General features: G+C 28.0%; 1 protein-coding gene across 1 annotated transcript in view; it reads right to left on the reverse strand.

The window, feature by feature from the left end:
- The window catches only part of l(2)k05911 (CLIP and Tryp_SPc domain-containing lethal (2) k05911), a 106,053-nt gene extending 87,854 nt beyond the window's left edge, over nt 1-18,199 (reverse strand). Inside the window, exon 1 of the mRNA XM_075359902.1 lies at nt 18,065-18,199. Within this exon, the coding sequence (XP_075216017.1) occupies nt 18,065-18,146 (82 nt within the window). The 5' untranslated portion in view covers nt 18,147-18,199. The remainder of the gene's footprint in view (nt 1-18,064) is intronic.
- Between the last annotated feature and the right edge of the window lie 419 nt (nt 18,200-18,618).

Genomic DNA, 18,618 nt, shown 5'->3' on the forward strand with positions numbered 1-18,618 from the left:
AAAACATAATTTTCTAACAACATAAAATTTTCTAACAACTTTTTCTAACAAAATTAGACTGCTTATTATTTCTTATCCTTCGCATTTGCCATACAATTTCAACAAAACTTATCCAGAAAAACTGAAAATAAAAAATTCATCAACTAAACCTCGCGTTAGTGTTTTTATTTTCAAGCTGCTCCAGAAGAGTGGACTGTTAAATTAAATACAAGACTGTGGACTGTTATTAAAATACATATTTTAATTTTTATTAATATTACGAGTATAATTTTAATTACTACTAAGATAATTTTGAGTTACGAGTACACTTTCGGAATTTTCCCCCAAAAGTTTTCTATTTTTTTTTTTAACGATATATACTTTGTAATATTGTGCAACATCATTTTGCAAAAGTACCTGACTTTATTGTCGTTTATAATCTGTGTATTTAACATTAATTAGACAAGCGAAGCTAGCCTAGGTTATATTTTGTTACGTTATGTTGTTATAATCCATCGGGTTGGTGTAGTGGTTAACTCGTTATCACAAATCAGCTGATTTCGATGTCGAGAGTTCTAAGGTTCAAATCCTAGTAAATACAGTTACTTTTATACGGATTTGAATACTAGATCTTGGATACCGGTGTTCTTTGGTGGTTGGATTTCAATTAACCACACATCTCAGGAATGGTCAACCTGAGACTGTATAAGTTTACATTTAATTTATATGTCACACATATCATCCTCTGAAGTAATACCTACGGTGGTTTCGGAGACTAGATAAAAAAAGAGTAAAGGTTATGTTGATCTTCGTATATTCGTCAGTACACGGAATCAGCATAATCTAACCAAATATAACCCAAGCTCGCTTCGCTCACTAACTTCGTCTAATTGAATTTACAAATTATAGCTACTTTTTGATATTGCACAATATTACAAGTATATATCGTTAAAAAAAATAGAAAAATTTTGGAGGGAAATTCCGAACGAGTACTAATTTTTTCTTAATTTTTGAAATTCACCCCAATTACTACCTACACTTGCCTTTTTGACCTTATTTTAATTTTCACTTTGATCATTTACATTCGTTGAACAGGTAAGTTTGTTAAATCTATATATATATAAAAATGTTAAGTTCGTTTGTGTACGGCTTCAAAAACTCAAAATGTTCTGCAGCGATTGAGCTCAAATTTTAGCACGATATATAACCCGCATCACAGATTGTTTTCATCTATTTTTAATAAATCTATCTATCTATTTTTAATTTGTACATTTTTAATTTGGGATTGTAAACAAAGGAAAACCAATCAGATCAATGCAAGATGGCCGCTGTCAAACACAACGACCAAATTTCTTTGAATTATATTTAATAGCTAAAACATCTGTATTTTATTAAAAAAAAAAAAATCACGATAAAAAAAATTTTAGCACGATATATAACCCGCATCAAAGATTGTTTTCATCTATTTTTAATAAATCTATCTATTTTTTTTTAATTTGTACAGTTTTTTTTAATAAATAAGAGACTAATAAATCAGATGGAAATATAAACAAAGAAAAACCAATCAGATCAATGCAAGATGGCCGCTGTCAAACACAACGACCAATCACAAAGAGCCCGTATGGCCGTTGCCAATGTAAACAAAATCACAACTGATTAAGTAAAAAATTTCTTTGAATTATATTTAACAGCTAAAAGATCTGTATTTTATTAAAAAAAAAACACCTAAACAAAAAGAAAAACCACCAAGAAGGACTACCGCAGTTGGTGATGAAATGATTGATTTATAGCGTATGAAAATGCCATGCTTGACCGGGATTCCAACTCGGAACCACCGGATTAAAGTCCGAGACGTTACCACTCGCGCCACGGAGGCCGGCAAACATATACGTTAGGAGCCGAATAAAAACACGACTTACCAATATGGCGTTGTGTGTCAAACCAATTTTATACGGACTATAATTACTTTTAATACGCGAAACCCTTTGCAATGATTGAACATTAACTTAAACCTCTTCAAAAATTATTCCTTTTGAACTAAGCCAACACGGCTGGAATTCTTTTCGTTTAATGATAAGAAGCGTTGTCGAAGAAAATAACCGAATTCTCTTCCAAAGGACATAATACACCGCTAAACTATTTCTAAATAATTCAAATTCGTGTAATTTTTTTACGAATCGCGTTTTTATCAAAATCTCACCTTTTTCTCAATTGACCTGCGAGGTTTTGTTTTCTTTGGAGACCGTAATTCATTAGTAGATTCATACTCGACAATCTCGTTGTACACTGAACCAGCACAACTTCTACTTACGTTAGCAGTTTATTAACATCTGAAATAAACGCCGTTTGATTATTCTGTAATTTGTAAGCATTACACTGCTTTTATAAGCATTTAAAATGATGTGTTTTTTCGCACAACTTAAGGGCTTTTTTCGCATCCCACAAATTTTTATATATAAAAATGTTAAGTTCGTTTGTGTACGCTTCAAACACGCAAAATGTTCTGCACCGATTGAGCTCAAATTTTAGCATGATATATAACCCACATCAAAGATTGTTTTTATCTATTTTTCGCAGCAGTCACATACCCGCGAACGCGAGAAACAGTTTTTTTAACGGTCAGTTGTGTACCAGTGACCGCGCCATCTGCCGGAAGCGAGGGGAACACTCGCCATACTAGCTAACGACAACCGCAGTCACATGTGAAACAATACCTGTTCCCAATTACATTGTTTATTAACAAAAAAAAAAAAACGTATCCACTTGCATCTGATTCAGATTATTATACAATGTGAATTAAATATTCACTTTAATCGAGGTACTTTTGTGTGATCGTGTCGTGATTGAGCTGCGCCTTTCACCAAGCTCTGAATTTACTAGAAAACGACCAACAGTGGGATATATGTATTAATGACGGGTGTAACACTGCACATCCAAACCAAATTCGCGCATTATTCGCAATTATATTGACCGCTTGCTTCCCATCATCTCCCACAGAGTTATGGGAAAGATATCGATCACATATGGCTGAGGATATTTTGCATAGAGTACGCCTAGAAAATACCAATATGACCATGGAATATACAGAAGCATTTACAATGAAGCATTGATAAATATTGAAGATATTTATCAAGTGCTTAGATATTGCAAATAAAGTTCTTAGTCAATTGGGAATGCCAGCACCCACCCGAGCTGCGATTGCTTCATTTGATGTGGATTTACGCCGTGAACAGAGTTACAACATTGGTGATCTTCAGTCATATGTCCAATCAAACATTCCCAAATTAACGCGTGAACAGAAAGGCATTTATGATCGCATAATGCAAATGATAAATGACGGAGTTGGGGGGACCTTCTTCTTGGATGCGCCAGGAGGAACTGGGAAAACATTCTTCATTAGATTGATTCTAGCAACGGTTCGATCAAAAAATGACAATTATCCTGTTGCGGAATATAATTCAGCCAAAACTCTGCAACGGCACGCGACTTGCAGTTAAGAAATTGATGAATAACGTAGTGGAAGCAACGATTTTAACGGGGCCTTTCAAAGGTGAAGATGTCCTCATTCCTCGAATACCCATAATCCCGACCGATACACCATTTTAATTTAAAAGATTGTAATTTCCAATTCGATCGGCATTTGCAATCACAATCAATAAAGCTCAAGGTCAATCTTTAGAATTAAGTGGTTTAGATTTAGATGCGGATTGCTTCTCACATGGGCAACTATATGCTACGTGTTCCCGAGTCGGCAAACCAGATAGCCTTTATGTCTACGCAGACAGTGGAAAAACAAAAAATATTGTATATCCACAAGTATTGCAAAATTAAACTTCTATGAAACGTATGCTTTGTTTTGTTTCTCATTTCTCATCCATGCAACCACAATGTGCCACAGCGAAGCGTGGCGGGTAGAGCTAGTTCAATATAAAATCAGATGATTTCTACTATTCTCAGACCTATTAGTGATACAAATTAAATGAAATTGATTATAACAGTACTTTTATTTTTACTCTAAATTGAGTAAAATAAACGTGGTCGGTAACTAAAATAAGACCACCTTAAAAATTTACCGTAATATGAATCGAGATAAGTTTTAAACACATAGAAAAAAATATGTAGCACCAAATATAAGAAGCCATAATTAATCTTCGGGCTATTATTATTTATTAGCGTCTATTAGAATTAGCTAAGCTGTTGTAGATTATTATCCTGCTACTTCTACTCATTATTCAAATAGTCTTTATAAAATGCCATCATGTGATCCACGATTAAATTACTATTGAACTATTAAAGTCGCAATAAGTTAAACTTCCATTTGAAGTTTTGCCAAAATACAATTCGCCGTATTCCAATACTAAAAATTTTAATAGTACGCTTCTAATTTGAAATGCGTAATTTTTATTCGACTATCCAAATAGGTGTGTATTTAGGGTAAATTACGTAAGTTGTATGCATGTATATTTGTTCCACCGTAACAGCTCAACAGCTGAGCTGAACTGATTACCACTTACAGGCTCTTTATTATCCTATATTAAGAAGCAAATCAATGTTTGTCAGCAATTTTTTTTTGATTGTCGTGTTTTTTTTAATTTATAATATGTCTTCTTGTTTGCAATAACAAATATAAAACGTCGTAGCTATATAAAAGTTTTCGTTGTTTAAAAGATATGAGTTGTGAAAATCAGCTGGGCTCTGGGTATTTCCAAAACGCTTCAAACGAGGCACTCAAGATAGAAAAACCGTCACACGGTTTAATAATGAATTAATCCCAGGGTTTACGTAAGAGGATCGAGTGCACAAAAAGTGGTTAAAAAGAAAAAAATATAAGTTAAAAGTTTAATTTAAAATTAGTATTACAGAAATCGGTAAAGTAGAATTTGCAAACGAAGCGGAACAAAAATCAACCTTGTCTTTTAGTACATGTTTTATAAAAATATTTAATATATATATATATATATATATGTCAATAAAATAAATATGTGCTTATATTAGTCCTTCAAAGCAATCTTTATTTTTTTTAAATATATAAGTTTAGGGCTATTTGATATAGTTTTTGTAAACTTGTAAGTCAATATTTATATATTTAAATATTGACATACATACATTCGTATGTATCATAAACATTTTTAAATATATGCATTCCCGGTATCTTATTATTATATTTTTTAAAAGCAGTGATTCTGGTCGAATTTTAGACAATAACTTAAAAAACCGGTTCAGAAAGTCCAGTACAATTCCTCCCTTGTTAACTTGTCTCAACAAGCAAGGCCAAATTTTAATACAGTTTCCTAAAATAAATAATTTATGTGCTGAAATGTCAATTGAATACTTAAATCGGGATACCAGCAATCATTAAATTCAAAACCTCATGCAAAAAATTTAAAAACACAATATATAAATGAGTTTTTTCCAATTTACATAAATACTTACTCACGTCCGAGCGCATAAGTACGTACTACAAATAAATTTGTATAAATATTTATTTATTACATGTTGCCAGGATAATGTTAATTCAGATTAAAAACACGTAAACAATTATCCTTTGTTTTAGAACTCCTTTCCTTCTGGTTCTATCTAAAGAAAAACATTTTTAAAATAATATAAAAATTAGTTCTCTTCAGTAGTAGTAAAAATGATACACGATATATCATTCCAAAGAGAAATAACCTAATTTCTTTCTTATATTAAATCATGATGCATTATATTCAATGTAGTATAACTTTTATACTTTCATGACAATAAAAAGAAAGATTTTGCCTATATTTTAGAAAAATATAGGAAAAATCATAAATATTCATACTCATTATTTAAATTTCATCAAAATGGAATCATTAGGATTTTTCTACCTGAAATATTTCTTTCGGGAATCACAAGATAAGTTTCAAAATATTAAGAAGCTTCACCACTCTTCACGGCGATTGACTGCTCATTAAAAAAGAAATTCATACGCTTTTTAAGTTTGTATCAATGAAATTCCGGTGTAATTAAAGGTAATTTTCTTTAATTAGGATTACTGTGAGTAAAAAAAATCCGGAGAATTGATATGATTAAATATTTCACTTTTTTCCGTCAATATTACTTTTATTAAAATATTTATTAAGTGTACATTTTTGTATTAAAAGGTAGGTAAATCCAAAACCTGGTAAAATTATATAAAGCACATAAAATTTTAAATCTGATTTGACGTAAGATTTATTTTACGGTAAAATCAGAAATAAAACTCAATAAAACGTATAAAAACTATTCAGCCTGCTTTTATGCAACCCGATATACATCAGTATCGTAAACGTAAAGATGAGAGAGGTAACTGCTTGTTCCTTATTATAAGACACATATCACTTTACATAAACAGTATGTAATGTGTAAAGAGATATTGTTAATTTTAACGCATATAATTGACGTATTTTATTATTTTTCTCAGATTTTTTAAACAAAATAAAGTAACGTTTAAAAAGCCTGATTAAAAAACTATTTCTAATCCAGTACATTGATATGACTCGAGGCGTTTCAGACTGTTTTCACCTGGTATGGTATTATTTAATTCTATTACTATTTTATTTTTTTTTTTTTAGAGAAATTTAAAATATATTCGAAGTGCCATTTTTTAGCGACAGGAACACAAAAAGCACAAGAAAAAAACACAAAAGCAACAACAGAAAAAATTGTTAAAAGTAACACATTTTTATAACAACAAAATAGTTTTACAGACCCCCACACATAAAATTGTGATTTCAAATTGTATTGTAAATCTTCTGTAAATGAAGAAAAACTCCTTGTAAAATTCCATATTTTAACTTAATTCAGTTATTGAATTTACCAATGGAATTAATTACAACAGCTACAAATTTTATGATAGATCATAGACCACAAGCTACTTACTGTTAAATATCAACAATTTATAGAATGAATAACCAATAATCTGTAAGATAATGCAGTAATAAATAATACCAGAAAATTGTATAACGTAATGAAAAAGTACAAATGCAACGTTCAATTGTAGGGTAATGACAATACTGAAGGATGCTAAAGAAAATGAAATAAAGAATAACTAAAAACAGAGTTAATCTGCGAATATACTTCTATGCCTGTTTTGAAAAATAAAATTCTAGCTTTGACCTAGATAGATTGCCCGTAAGATATTAATTACCGTTCGGATGGTCCAAGGAATGCAATATCTCTGGGTGAGCAGTAAAATATCTGGTAATTATACGGATGAAAAATGTTAACTGTATTAAAACGAATTTCAAGTTGTAGCCGAACATCCAATATGTTGTTTAGATTACCTTTTTTTCATAAATCATTAAATATAATTATTAGATAATTTTTTTTTGTTGTTCATACTTATAAAATTTAGATTATAATAACATAACTTTTAATATTATATTAATATATAAATATAAAGAAAGAATTTTAGCCTACAGGACTTTTCTTAATAACGGTAAATAATGTCGTAACAAAAATCAGTTATTTTATTAACGGTAAAAATTATTTTGCAGCGAAAGGTATTTTAAAATCATCATTTATGTTTTTTTGACCAATTTTTGGATATAAAAGTTATTTTTTAATTGAAAATTATTTAAATTTGAAGATATTATTTAAAATTTTCTAATGACACACCGAACCAAATTTTATAATTTAATAATTATAATAACTTACTTTATAACGTCTCAGTTTTTATTGCGACTATCTTCTACGACTGGTGTTGCTGTTCTCACACTGGTGTCAATTAATGTTATTATTGGTAGATTTTTTTTTATTAGGCAGAAATATATTTAGTACGCAGTCGAAAAGTGTACTGTTTTTGAATTGTGACTATTTATTTAGTCTGTCTTGTTTTCTGTTTCACTCCTTAGCAACACAGTTAACGCCAACCAACTCATAGACACAAATCACAAATCTATCAGCATTGAAACCAACGATGCTGATACGCACACACAAAAAAAAGATCACACTTTAACATACTTGACCTTTATGAAATGTATGATTACACAGCAACGGCATTATAAAACAACAGATACAATTTAAATTCTATATACATTTTTACTATGTTCTAAATGATGACTGACTAATTTAAAATGGTAGCTAATAGTAATATCAGTCGACGTCATGGTGAGAACACCAACATCAGTAAATAGATATCGGTAAATCTTTTGAAGTAATTTATTAAAAAGGTGATATAAAATGTTTCTAGGTTTATTGTTGCAAAGGTTTATCGTTTTTTTATTAATATCATCGCCGACTGTAATTGATAAAAATAAACCAAATTATATCAGACCGATATAAATTATACATCGACCTTCATGACAGAGCGATAGCGTCTCTCTCTTTCATTCGAAAGGTTGTGGGTTCGAACTCCGTTCAGGCTTGATAATAATCATACACGACAGAGTTTGCCTCTCATCCAGAATAAAAATACAATAACTGTAATTACAACTTGAAGATACTTCATAAATAAATAAATAAATATAAAAATGTTAAATGTTTCTTACGGTATTATTATCCGTAATAATTAAAACGCTAACATTCTAAACACTTTTTACGTCGAGTATTGTATTATACCAATTAATACGATTGTTGAGTTAGTAGGAATCTTCACATATTTGTACAAAAAATTATCGAAGTATAGTTTTTCTTTTCTTTTTAAAATTGCTACTTTTAAAGTAGCTACTTAAAAAATCGTTCAATGTGGCTTCTACAGGAAAAAGTAGTTAATTATTAAATACTTATTCTTAATCTATTGTAACTACGGTTCAATTAGAAACGATAAACAGATATTCATAAGATCTTATGGACCTAATAAGCTTCTATTGACAGCGCTATAACAACAGCAATAATAAACTTATTATGTATTCTAGAGAATTAAAATTTTGCTTCCGTTTATGTATTTTTCTTTTGATATTCATATACGGAAACGTATCAGAAGAAATTAAAAAAGGTAAAAATTGGGGAAGTTCAAATTATAGTGAAATCACAGAATAGTACAAATTTTGCTCATAAATCAACGGTTAAAAGCTAGTAATAATTTAAGTACTATGAGTATTTATTTCTGTTGTAACGTACGTTACGACACGCCTATTATTTATGTATTAGTACAATACTGTTGTACCTGTAGGCAAAACAAAGCGATCCTGTCGAAGAGTGTAAGTTCAAATATTAACGTAAGGAAGAACAAGAGTGACACAGCCAAATTCCTTGATTTGCATATGGTTGACTGTAAACAACACCAAACACTGAAGTGATTCATGCTGCGCTCACTCCCAGATTTAACAATAGATTTTTTTAACTCAACCCCGGAGATCCTGCTTTGTTTCACTCTCCACGGAGTGAGAAAAAAACTCATAAATATTATCTTATTTGTTAAATATTATATATGTGTAGTCTTATTCGTATTAAGATAAATGATTCATATCATTATGATAACTTTTTGAATAATAATAAATTCATTTACAAAGAAATTTTATTATTTGAGCCACGTGTAATTTTCTCTTATTTTTTTATTTATTTAATAAACCTTCACCAATTATAAAATCATGGAATTAAATTTAAATAAGATAAAAAATACGAGAAAAAAGTTGCTAAATGTAGATTAAGTTAAAATGGGTATTTTTTTATGAAACCACCACCATCAGAAATATTATTTCAAAATATTTAATAAAAATCTAAAAAAATAAATTTTTTTTTGAGTGAGATAAATTAAAACTTTTAAGAAAACATTTTTGTAAGTATTTTTTATCAGTTTTATTAACATATGTTCTTCTTTTTCATTTTATTTTAATTAATATAATGAAAAAAGGTTTCAGGATGAATTATAACTTTTATTAATGAAAAAAAGAATTTGGAATGAATAAAAACATATATACAGAAGTTTCCTTGTTAAATATTCTTCCTAGGTTTTACATTTTAAATATATGCTATATTTAAATTAAATTACTTTTCATCAGAATGAAACTACAATAATATGTCTCTTAAGTAGTATGATACTTCGTTTACAGTGTTAATGCAATTTGTATTCGCGCAGTAAAACAATATTTAAATATAACTGAACAAAAATGATAAGTGAACTGGCCGATTGCTTTATCTGAAATCTAAGACTGAGGAAGAATATTCAATAAGGAAACTTCTCTTTTTTTTTATTCACTCTCTATTTTTCTTTTCTTTTTACGTGTGAATATGAAAATGAGAATTTTGTACGCATTGCCTGACCAAAACCTGGGAGTTCAGATAAAAGGCCGAGAATCTACCACTCCGCCACGGAGATCGGTATTTTATGATTAAACAGTAACACAATAATGAAATTTTTTACACTTGGTTTTCGCATTCGAAAACCAACCGTGTAGTAAAAGCTGGATTTCTACAAGCTTTAATGTTATATTACAATAATAAAAATAATAATTTCAGTTACATGGTAAAATAATAAATATCAGTAATGTAATTAACTAAGTTAAATAATTTATAAGTTCATTATTATCGTGAATATTTTATTTTATCGTAAACAAAAGTTATATGATAACTTTAGTATAGTTGTTTAAAAAAAATTCACTTAACTCCTAGACTATTAAAATATTTTCGCTACACTATTAAAATATATTTAACAATTTTTGCAGTACATAATTTGTAACAAACCTTCTTAAATATTGGAAAAAGGGGGGAATGATTTCTAACATTTTACTTTATTTTGGTGCATTTCTCTTCTATGTAGAAATGCCAGAAAATTTGTCTCAATCTTTTTTTTTGTAGCTCTTAGAATTTCAAAGAAATAATCATGACCCACATAATTAAAATCATTATCTTAACTTGTTTTCTCACAGATCTGAGCATACTTCAAGAACGAGTTGAATATTTAATTTAAATAATTTTTCTTTTCTGAAAAATGTTGAATTTCTGTTTAATGAATTTTCGTAAAAGATAATTAGAGTTACTAATAAGTAAGGTACTTATTATTACAAACTGAAAAAATAGGTTTAGTTATGTAACTAAACTTATTTCTATAATTTTAAATATTTGTAATTAATTATCATTCTATCATTTTCGTGATTCTGAAACGAAACAACAAAATTACAGCTAATATTAACGTCTGACCATTTCTCCTGATCAATATAAACAAAACAGTAGATGGTTTTTCTTAGGTTTACATCAGTTTCTCTATAAATATGTAATAAAACTTGGTAAGAATAGGAAAAAATGATTGGAAAGAGAAAACAAAGCAACAGTATTTGAAACAACTATATTATAAAATATGTTGCTTACTTTATAAAAAAAAACTAAACCATATGCAAAATGTTCTTTTATTTGTAAAACGTTCTCTCTAAGTATATCTGAATATCAACAAGGAAAGTACGTAAGAAGAGAAAAATAAATACATGCAGAATGAACCGCGACAATAAAATAAAAGCAATATTTTAATAAAAATTACTTCATATGGAGTAAGAACTAAAGAATAATATTGAATTTTTCTTTTAATGTTCTACTTTTTTAAATGATCGGCAAGCTGAAAACAACTTTTATTTTGTGCCTATTGCAAGATTTGGAAGCTAGGAAAATTGATTGGACTATTTTTTATCCCTAACGCATTTTTTGAATCAGTTTTATTTTTTCTTTAAAGAATATTCTATTTAAAATGTTTTAATTTTATTCTTATTTAAAATATGGGTAGGTCTCCAAAAACCGCTGTCCAATTGAAAAAAAAAAAAAAACATTTGTAAGAAATGGCAAAGGTGAGAAATATATATGTTGATAAAAATAAGGAAAGTAATGCAGAAAGAAAAACGTCATTTATTAACTATTACTGAACTTGAGCCAAGACTGCCTGCAATGAAGAAATATGCTTTTATTATTTCAAGTTTTCTATTTTCTTAAAATTTTGCATAAACATTAAAATTTTTGAATATCAGAATTATTTCTGAATGTTATATCTATAATGTTATATTATGAAAATAATGCTGAATGTTATATCTGATTGTAACGTATATTAATATGTTACAATCAGATACTAAGCAATGATAATGAAAAAAACTTAAAATGTATATATTTCACCATTTTATGCAAATCATCTAATTTTTTAACAAATTTTCCGCTAATGAAGAAGAAATCTGGAAGAATCTTACTACGGAGTAACCAAAGTAACTTCGTCTATAAAATAAAAATTAGAATCATCGAAATTGATAAAACTGATTGTGAAGTTATATATATATATATATATATATATAACTGTTTAGGTTTGCTCTCTCTATCTATCTCTCTCTCTCTCTCTCTCTCTCTCTCTATATATATATATATATTATAGCAAATAAAAAAAACTTAAGAATTAGAACGAGAATCTCCTTTTTTGAAGTAATCTAAATAAAAGGATCGCTCAAATTAATGTCCAATATATTCCATTTCTCCCAAGATCAATACAACGAAATGGTGCGCAAGTAATCTTTTTCTTTTTTAATGAGATATTACGCTGTAAATCCTGGTATCTTTAAAAAAAAGTAATTTTAAAACGTAATAAAAAATGGAATAAAAACTAATATTAATTTCAAATTCTGTAAATTAAATATTTTGTTTTATTTTTCATTCTTAAATTGATACTTACAGAACATATTTTCTTTTCGTTCTATTTTTAATAGTTATATAATTTTATTCAATGTGCGCGGGTGTGCGTCTGTAGACTATAAATAAAAAAAAAGAAATATGGTCTACCTACTCGTAAATTTCCAGTTTATCAGGTTGATTTACATAAATATTATATTCAAAAGTCACATGTATTCATGCGAAATATAAATTTGCTCTCGTATGAAAATGAATAAATTGATTTATTTTAGTAAGTCATGAATTTTAAATAAATTATGTCAGGAAGACAATTAATTAAATTGAATATAACTCTAATTCAATTAAATTCTTTCACGTTTTGAATTTCATTAAAGAAACAATGAATTTTAAACTAGACAATTAATAAAATTACGAAATATTTTGTATAAAGCATCATAAAAATAATATTTAATTTAGTCTTGGTTATTTGATTACCGTAAGAAATGTGGACCGAAGTAACTTCTGATGCAATCATTTAGGTAGTTTGAAACAAACTGTTGATGTGATAAAAAAAAAAAATTGAAATATGAAATTATTTAAGCTCATAATTATACTAACATATCTAAATAAAATAAAATTTATTGTTCTTTGAAGAGATAAAATTACAAATTTACCCATTTGCCATCGTTAATCCAAAGTTATATCTTGATCAGAATAAGGAAGATAAATAACAAAAGTTTAATTTACTTGGACCAAAACAAATTTTATATATAAAAATGTATAATCAAATTAGTAGGTAATAAGTAAATTATATTAATAGTGTGTGTGTGTGTGTGTGTGTGTGTGTGTGTGTGTGTGTGTGTGTGTGTGTGTGTGTGTGTGTGTGTGTGTGTGTGTGTGTGTGTGTGTGTGTGTGTGTGTGTGTGTGTGTGTGTGTGTGTGTGTGTGTGTGTGTGTGTGTGTGTGTGTGTGTGTGATAACACACATAATGAGTTTCTGCATAAATGAGTTCGAATACGTTATAGGCGATTAAATCTTCTGTAAGACAAAAATTTTATGAGACTTAAAGTAATCGATTACGTTTGAGACCATCAGTAGATTGATTATATGAAGGTATCAAACAAGAACTGCATTTAGTTTCCGATGTAGCCAGAAGGAAAAATCCATCTGTTGATAATTGCATCCATTTAAAACAAACCGTACCGGTCAACGATCTAAATCAGCAATATAACTTGTAAATCTGGTTGGCAACATTCCTTTGTACTAGCCCATGTTTTACTTCTTTCTTCATTATATGAATTCTGATCTGAATCACAAATAACGGAAGATGCAACTTGCATTCTTTGATGTCATTGATATTCAATGTTTAAAGATAATATCTGAATCATTTACGCATTCGAATACAAACATATATGCTTGTATATAAGGGAGAAAAGAAAATCGAAACTTGATCTGTTCATTAAAAAAAAAGAAGAAATTGGTAATCTTGCTGATTAAGCTTACCCTGTGTTTATGCAACTCAGTATACATAATTTAAAAAATCGTTAGTTATAAATTCAGCTCATAAATGTGCGATTTATTTCGTTATTATTTAATAAACAATTTGTTTTATGTTTTAATATAATGATTTATTAATTTTTCTTAACTTTAAGAAGTATAAATTAAGAAAAAAAACAAATATATATATTTTTTTTCATTTTACAGAACTTTAAAAGAAGTAAATCAATTCCGTAAATGACGTAAGTATCAGCAAATTTATTCATTACCACACAGTAAACTATGAAAAGAGAATAGTATTAAATCGATTTGGAGTAACCCCGAAACCGATTTTTAAACTTTCATTAGAAATTTGAAGTCACCTGTATATGAGTTTTTTAATTGAAGTAAGTCAATTAAAAATAGAATCACAAAGCTGGAATTGAAGTTGCAAATTTTAAGTTTGATTCGCACTCAGTAAAGAAATTTTCCTTTATAAAATTCCTTGATTTCGCTTAGGTTACCAGAGTAAAAATGTGTATCTGAAGCTTTTATAAATTTGGTGTTTTTACCTCTTGTGGAGTAACGAATTGTAACAATAGGGGTAATTTGGTCTACCAACAAAGCGGAACTGCTGTTGTCAGTGTCATGGCTGTTGAATTTTACGTTGTGTAATGAGCCGTAACAGTTTACTAAAATGACAAAAAAAGATTTATTAAATTTTAAGATTCATAATTGAATTACTTGAATGGAAATAAAGGATTTCAAGTTTGTCTGTATTAGTCTGCCTTAAGGGTTATACAACATATTCATTTATAAGTTTTATATAATTAAGTTTTGTAATTAATTCTTTGAGTTTAATATCTATCTCAATACTCATATATATTCATTATCTGACAGATATAAATATTGCATTTAAAAAAAAAAAAATTTGACAATTATTCTGATAAGTTTATATTATTAATTTCTCTCGCCTGAAAAGGTAGAGATCATTGAAAAAGCGCTCACAAGAAGGATAATGTAAAGCAGTAAACCGTAAGTATAAATTTTAACCTATATGAACATATACTGATTACGATGGCACGGTAAAACACTCACACTTACACACACGCGCGCGCGCGAACACAAACAAAATGTACGATATTTTAGTCATAAAACGAACCACTTGCTCAAAAACATATACGGGTGTAGGCTGTAACATATTTTGATAGTGAATGTAATAAATACGTGTACAAAATACATCTGTATTAGCGAGAATTGCTCTTTCTTTCTGGTGGAAGTTAAAGTTTACGAAATATTAAGTTAAAAATATGGTTAAATTCTGATGACCAGTTATTTTATAATTCCACTTCACTGCGCCATTCAACAGAAGTTATTAAATCTCTCTCTCTCTCTCTCTCTCTCTCTCTCTCTCTCTATATATATATATATATATATATTTCTATACATTTGCATAGGTGTATAAAACTATTGATATTCCAGTAAACCCTTAACATCTGTACTGATATTCATAAATTATGTGTCAAAATATCTGTAGAAGGGTTATCTTCAGTCATCAATTGAAAATCTATTATTATAAACTACTGACAAAAATGTTGCGCGCAGACGGATATTGCAGCAACCCTGTCAGATAATAATTTACTTAATTAACTCTTTTTAGACTTATTTAATTTTAATGTTGATATTTTGTTATAAATAGTAAAAATCAACTAAAATTTTTTTTAAACAATTTTTTTTAAAAATAAACCTAGTTGGTTCTTCATTTTATAACAAATATTAAATCATAAGACATTTATTTTACTAATTAACATTAAAATTAAATTACATTAATTTCTAATTAATTTAATGAATAATTAATTATCCAGCAAAATAATTAATAGGATGGACTTGAAAGTAATATATAATTTACTCAAAGTGAAACTTTTATAACTGTATCCAATAATAATAGACATTCATGTCTTAGATATTCCAAATTAAATACTTAGTAGGTTAAACTTTAATTGCTTCTGAATAAATAAAATCAACGTTATAAATAATATAACGTTGAAGAAGGCTCCGGTTTGGTTCTTAGATACGATCTGGCTTATTTCAGTCGCATACTACTGTTCGAGATCTTTGGGTTATATAAAACTAAATTATTAAAAAATTTAATTTATAAAAAAAATATTAAAATTGTAATAATAGGCTGGTCTACACATCTATAAATTACATAAATAATAATATTTATACTTACTGTTATTATTTCTACTATTGTTCACCACTCTTAAATTAATAAACAACGTAAACATTACAAAATAAATTATAATCTAAATAGATTTTATTAGAAATAATTATTATTTTATTACCCGGAGGTCCCGGGTTCGAATCCCCGTCAGGCATGGCATTTTCACGCGCTTCAAAATTCATTTATTATTAATTTAGTAACTGTAAGAGGGCCGGTAAGCCTGTTGTTACTATGTAAATAAATAATTGTATTTTATTAGAAATAATTATTTTAATTAATAACTATTTTATAATTATAATTTTCAAAGGTATAAACCAAAAAAAATATGCTTATTGATCATGTATCAACTAAAAACTAGTAACACGAAATAACTAATAAGACTGGTATAGCATTGTACTTACAAACAATATAAATCAATCGAATGCTGAATTAAAAAGATAAATAAATAAAAATAATATTAATTTTTATTGAAATATTTAATAGTAAATTAAATTTATCATTAATAAAATTGAACACAATAATAAATAATAATATTAAATAATTTGAACCAAGCAATATGTCACTTTACTGCAATCGGAAGTTTAATGAAAAAGTAACTAAGATTTATAAAAGTAATGGCAAGTATTTTGTTTTTATTTTTCTGTTTACAAAACATATTCCATTTTTTTACGTAAAGATCTACGGAATTACGTAAAACAAACAAAATATCCTCAACCAGTATGTTTGATTGCCTCAAGAGAGATAAAATCAAACATTAGCGGTATTTTAAATTCAAACAGAACTAGTATTTTATATTTAAAATTTTATTTATTAAAAATTGATGGTGTATAAAAATGAGTGTTTTACATATTTTCCGTACAAACTAACGTACAAGGAGGTATTAGGAAGATTAAAACTCTCCATCGACTTCTTCTTTTTTTACTTCTGTATGTAATTTTTACAAAGAAAATATGTATGCTAAACGCGCCAAAAAACTATTATGTAACTTGTATTATTTTTATACGTAAATAATCAGTTTAACTTCTTTTCTGTTAAGAAACAAACACAAATCTTTTAATTAGTTAAAAATAAAATATAAATTGTTCTATAAGAAGGTACAAAATTTTTAAATAAAGCTCTTTAAAATTTACAGTGTAAATTTTAAAGCAGTGTAAATTTACAGTGCAAATAACTGTATTTTACACTAAGAGCTAATTTAGCGGCCAAATCTTTTCGATCAGCATGTGTAAAAATGTACAGTGTAAATTTTAAAGCTGCATGTTTATATTTTATATTAAACGTTCTTTTAAAATAAACTATAAAACTGATAGTTTCATATAAGCAAATAAATAATAAATTATTTTATTGATTATTGAAGTATTTAAAATGTAATAATAATGTTTATTAATAATATTGTATCATTATTTGCAAATGAATACAAACTCATAATTAGGGCAAATATGTTATAATTATATTGGATTAAATGTAATATAGACTATCTAAAATTGTAAATCTTTATATACGTGAAAATTATAATTTAATAATAATAAAAGTTAAACTTGAACCGAGTTACTAAAATTAAATTAATAACTGTAAACAAATAACTGTATTTTACATTAAGAGCTAATTTAGTGGCCAAATTTTTTCGACCAGCATGCGTAAAAATTAAAAAAAAAAATTAAATTACAAAATCTTTAGTTTTAATTTTTGCGCAGTACTAAATTTTGGTGTATGTATCATAACGTGTGGACAGTTTATAACAGTTTTATATTAAAGTTAAAAAGAAAATAACCATTGCCATTTGCCGTTTATATGCAAAGTTTTTCGTGTATACGTTACTTTAAACGCGTTTTTTTTATACTTAAAAAGATTTTTATAACGTTGGCCTACCTTCAGTAACTACGGCGTCGTGGTAGGCAACGGCAGGTCTGATTATGAGTAGAACGAGGCTTAGGCCCAGGTACCAGAACATCTCACTGACCACGCCACTCGCCACTCTTCTGAGCCACAACACTGTCTGTTCGATTCTCCAGTCGGCGGCCGACTTGCCGTCCTACTCAGGTGGCCCCTCTCCACCATCAGTAAAGTTCATTGCCACCGCACACTGCCATTTAACATTACTATCCGGATTTGCCTCCCGATTGGATTTCTGCAAATAATGTAATAGGGTGTGGGCCAAACTCAGCATTTTTTCCATGGTTTACAGGTAAAGATAAAAAAAACGAGTTTTATAGTTTCATATTGCACCATAGAGAATTTATGAAATTACAAATTATTTATAAATTTGGCAAAAAAAAACAATCTTTACTTATCTTAGAAAAATTTCAGGACATAATTTTGCTAATACTAAGAAGACATCAGGAATATTTTGAAAATTCAGTCATTTGATTGCTTTAATGCAGCACTTGTCCTTTCCTTTGTATTCATTTCTAATACTTTAGCAT

Source organism: Lycorma delicatula, chromosome 3 (genome assembly GCF_047948215.1).
Source record: "Lycorma delicatula isolate Av1 chromosome 3, ASM4794821v1, whole genome shotgun sequence".
Taxonomy (NCBI): domain Eukaryota; kingdom Metazoa; phylum Arthropoda; class Insecta; order Hemiptera; family Fulgoridae; genus Lycorma; species Lycorma delicatula.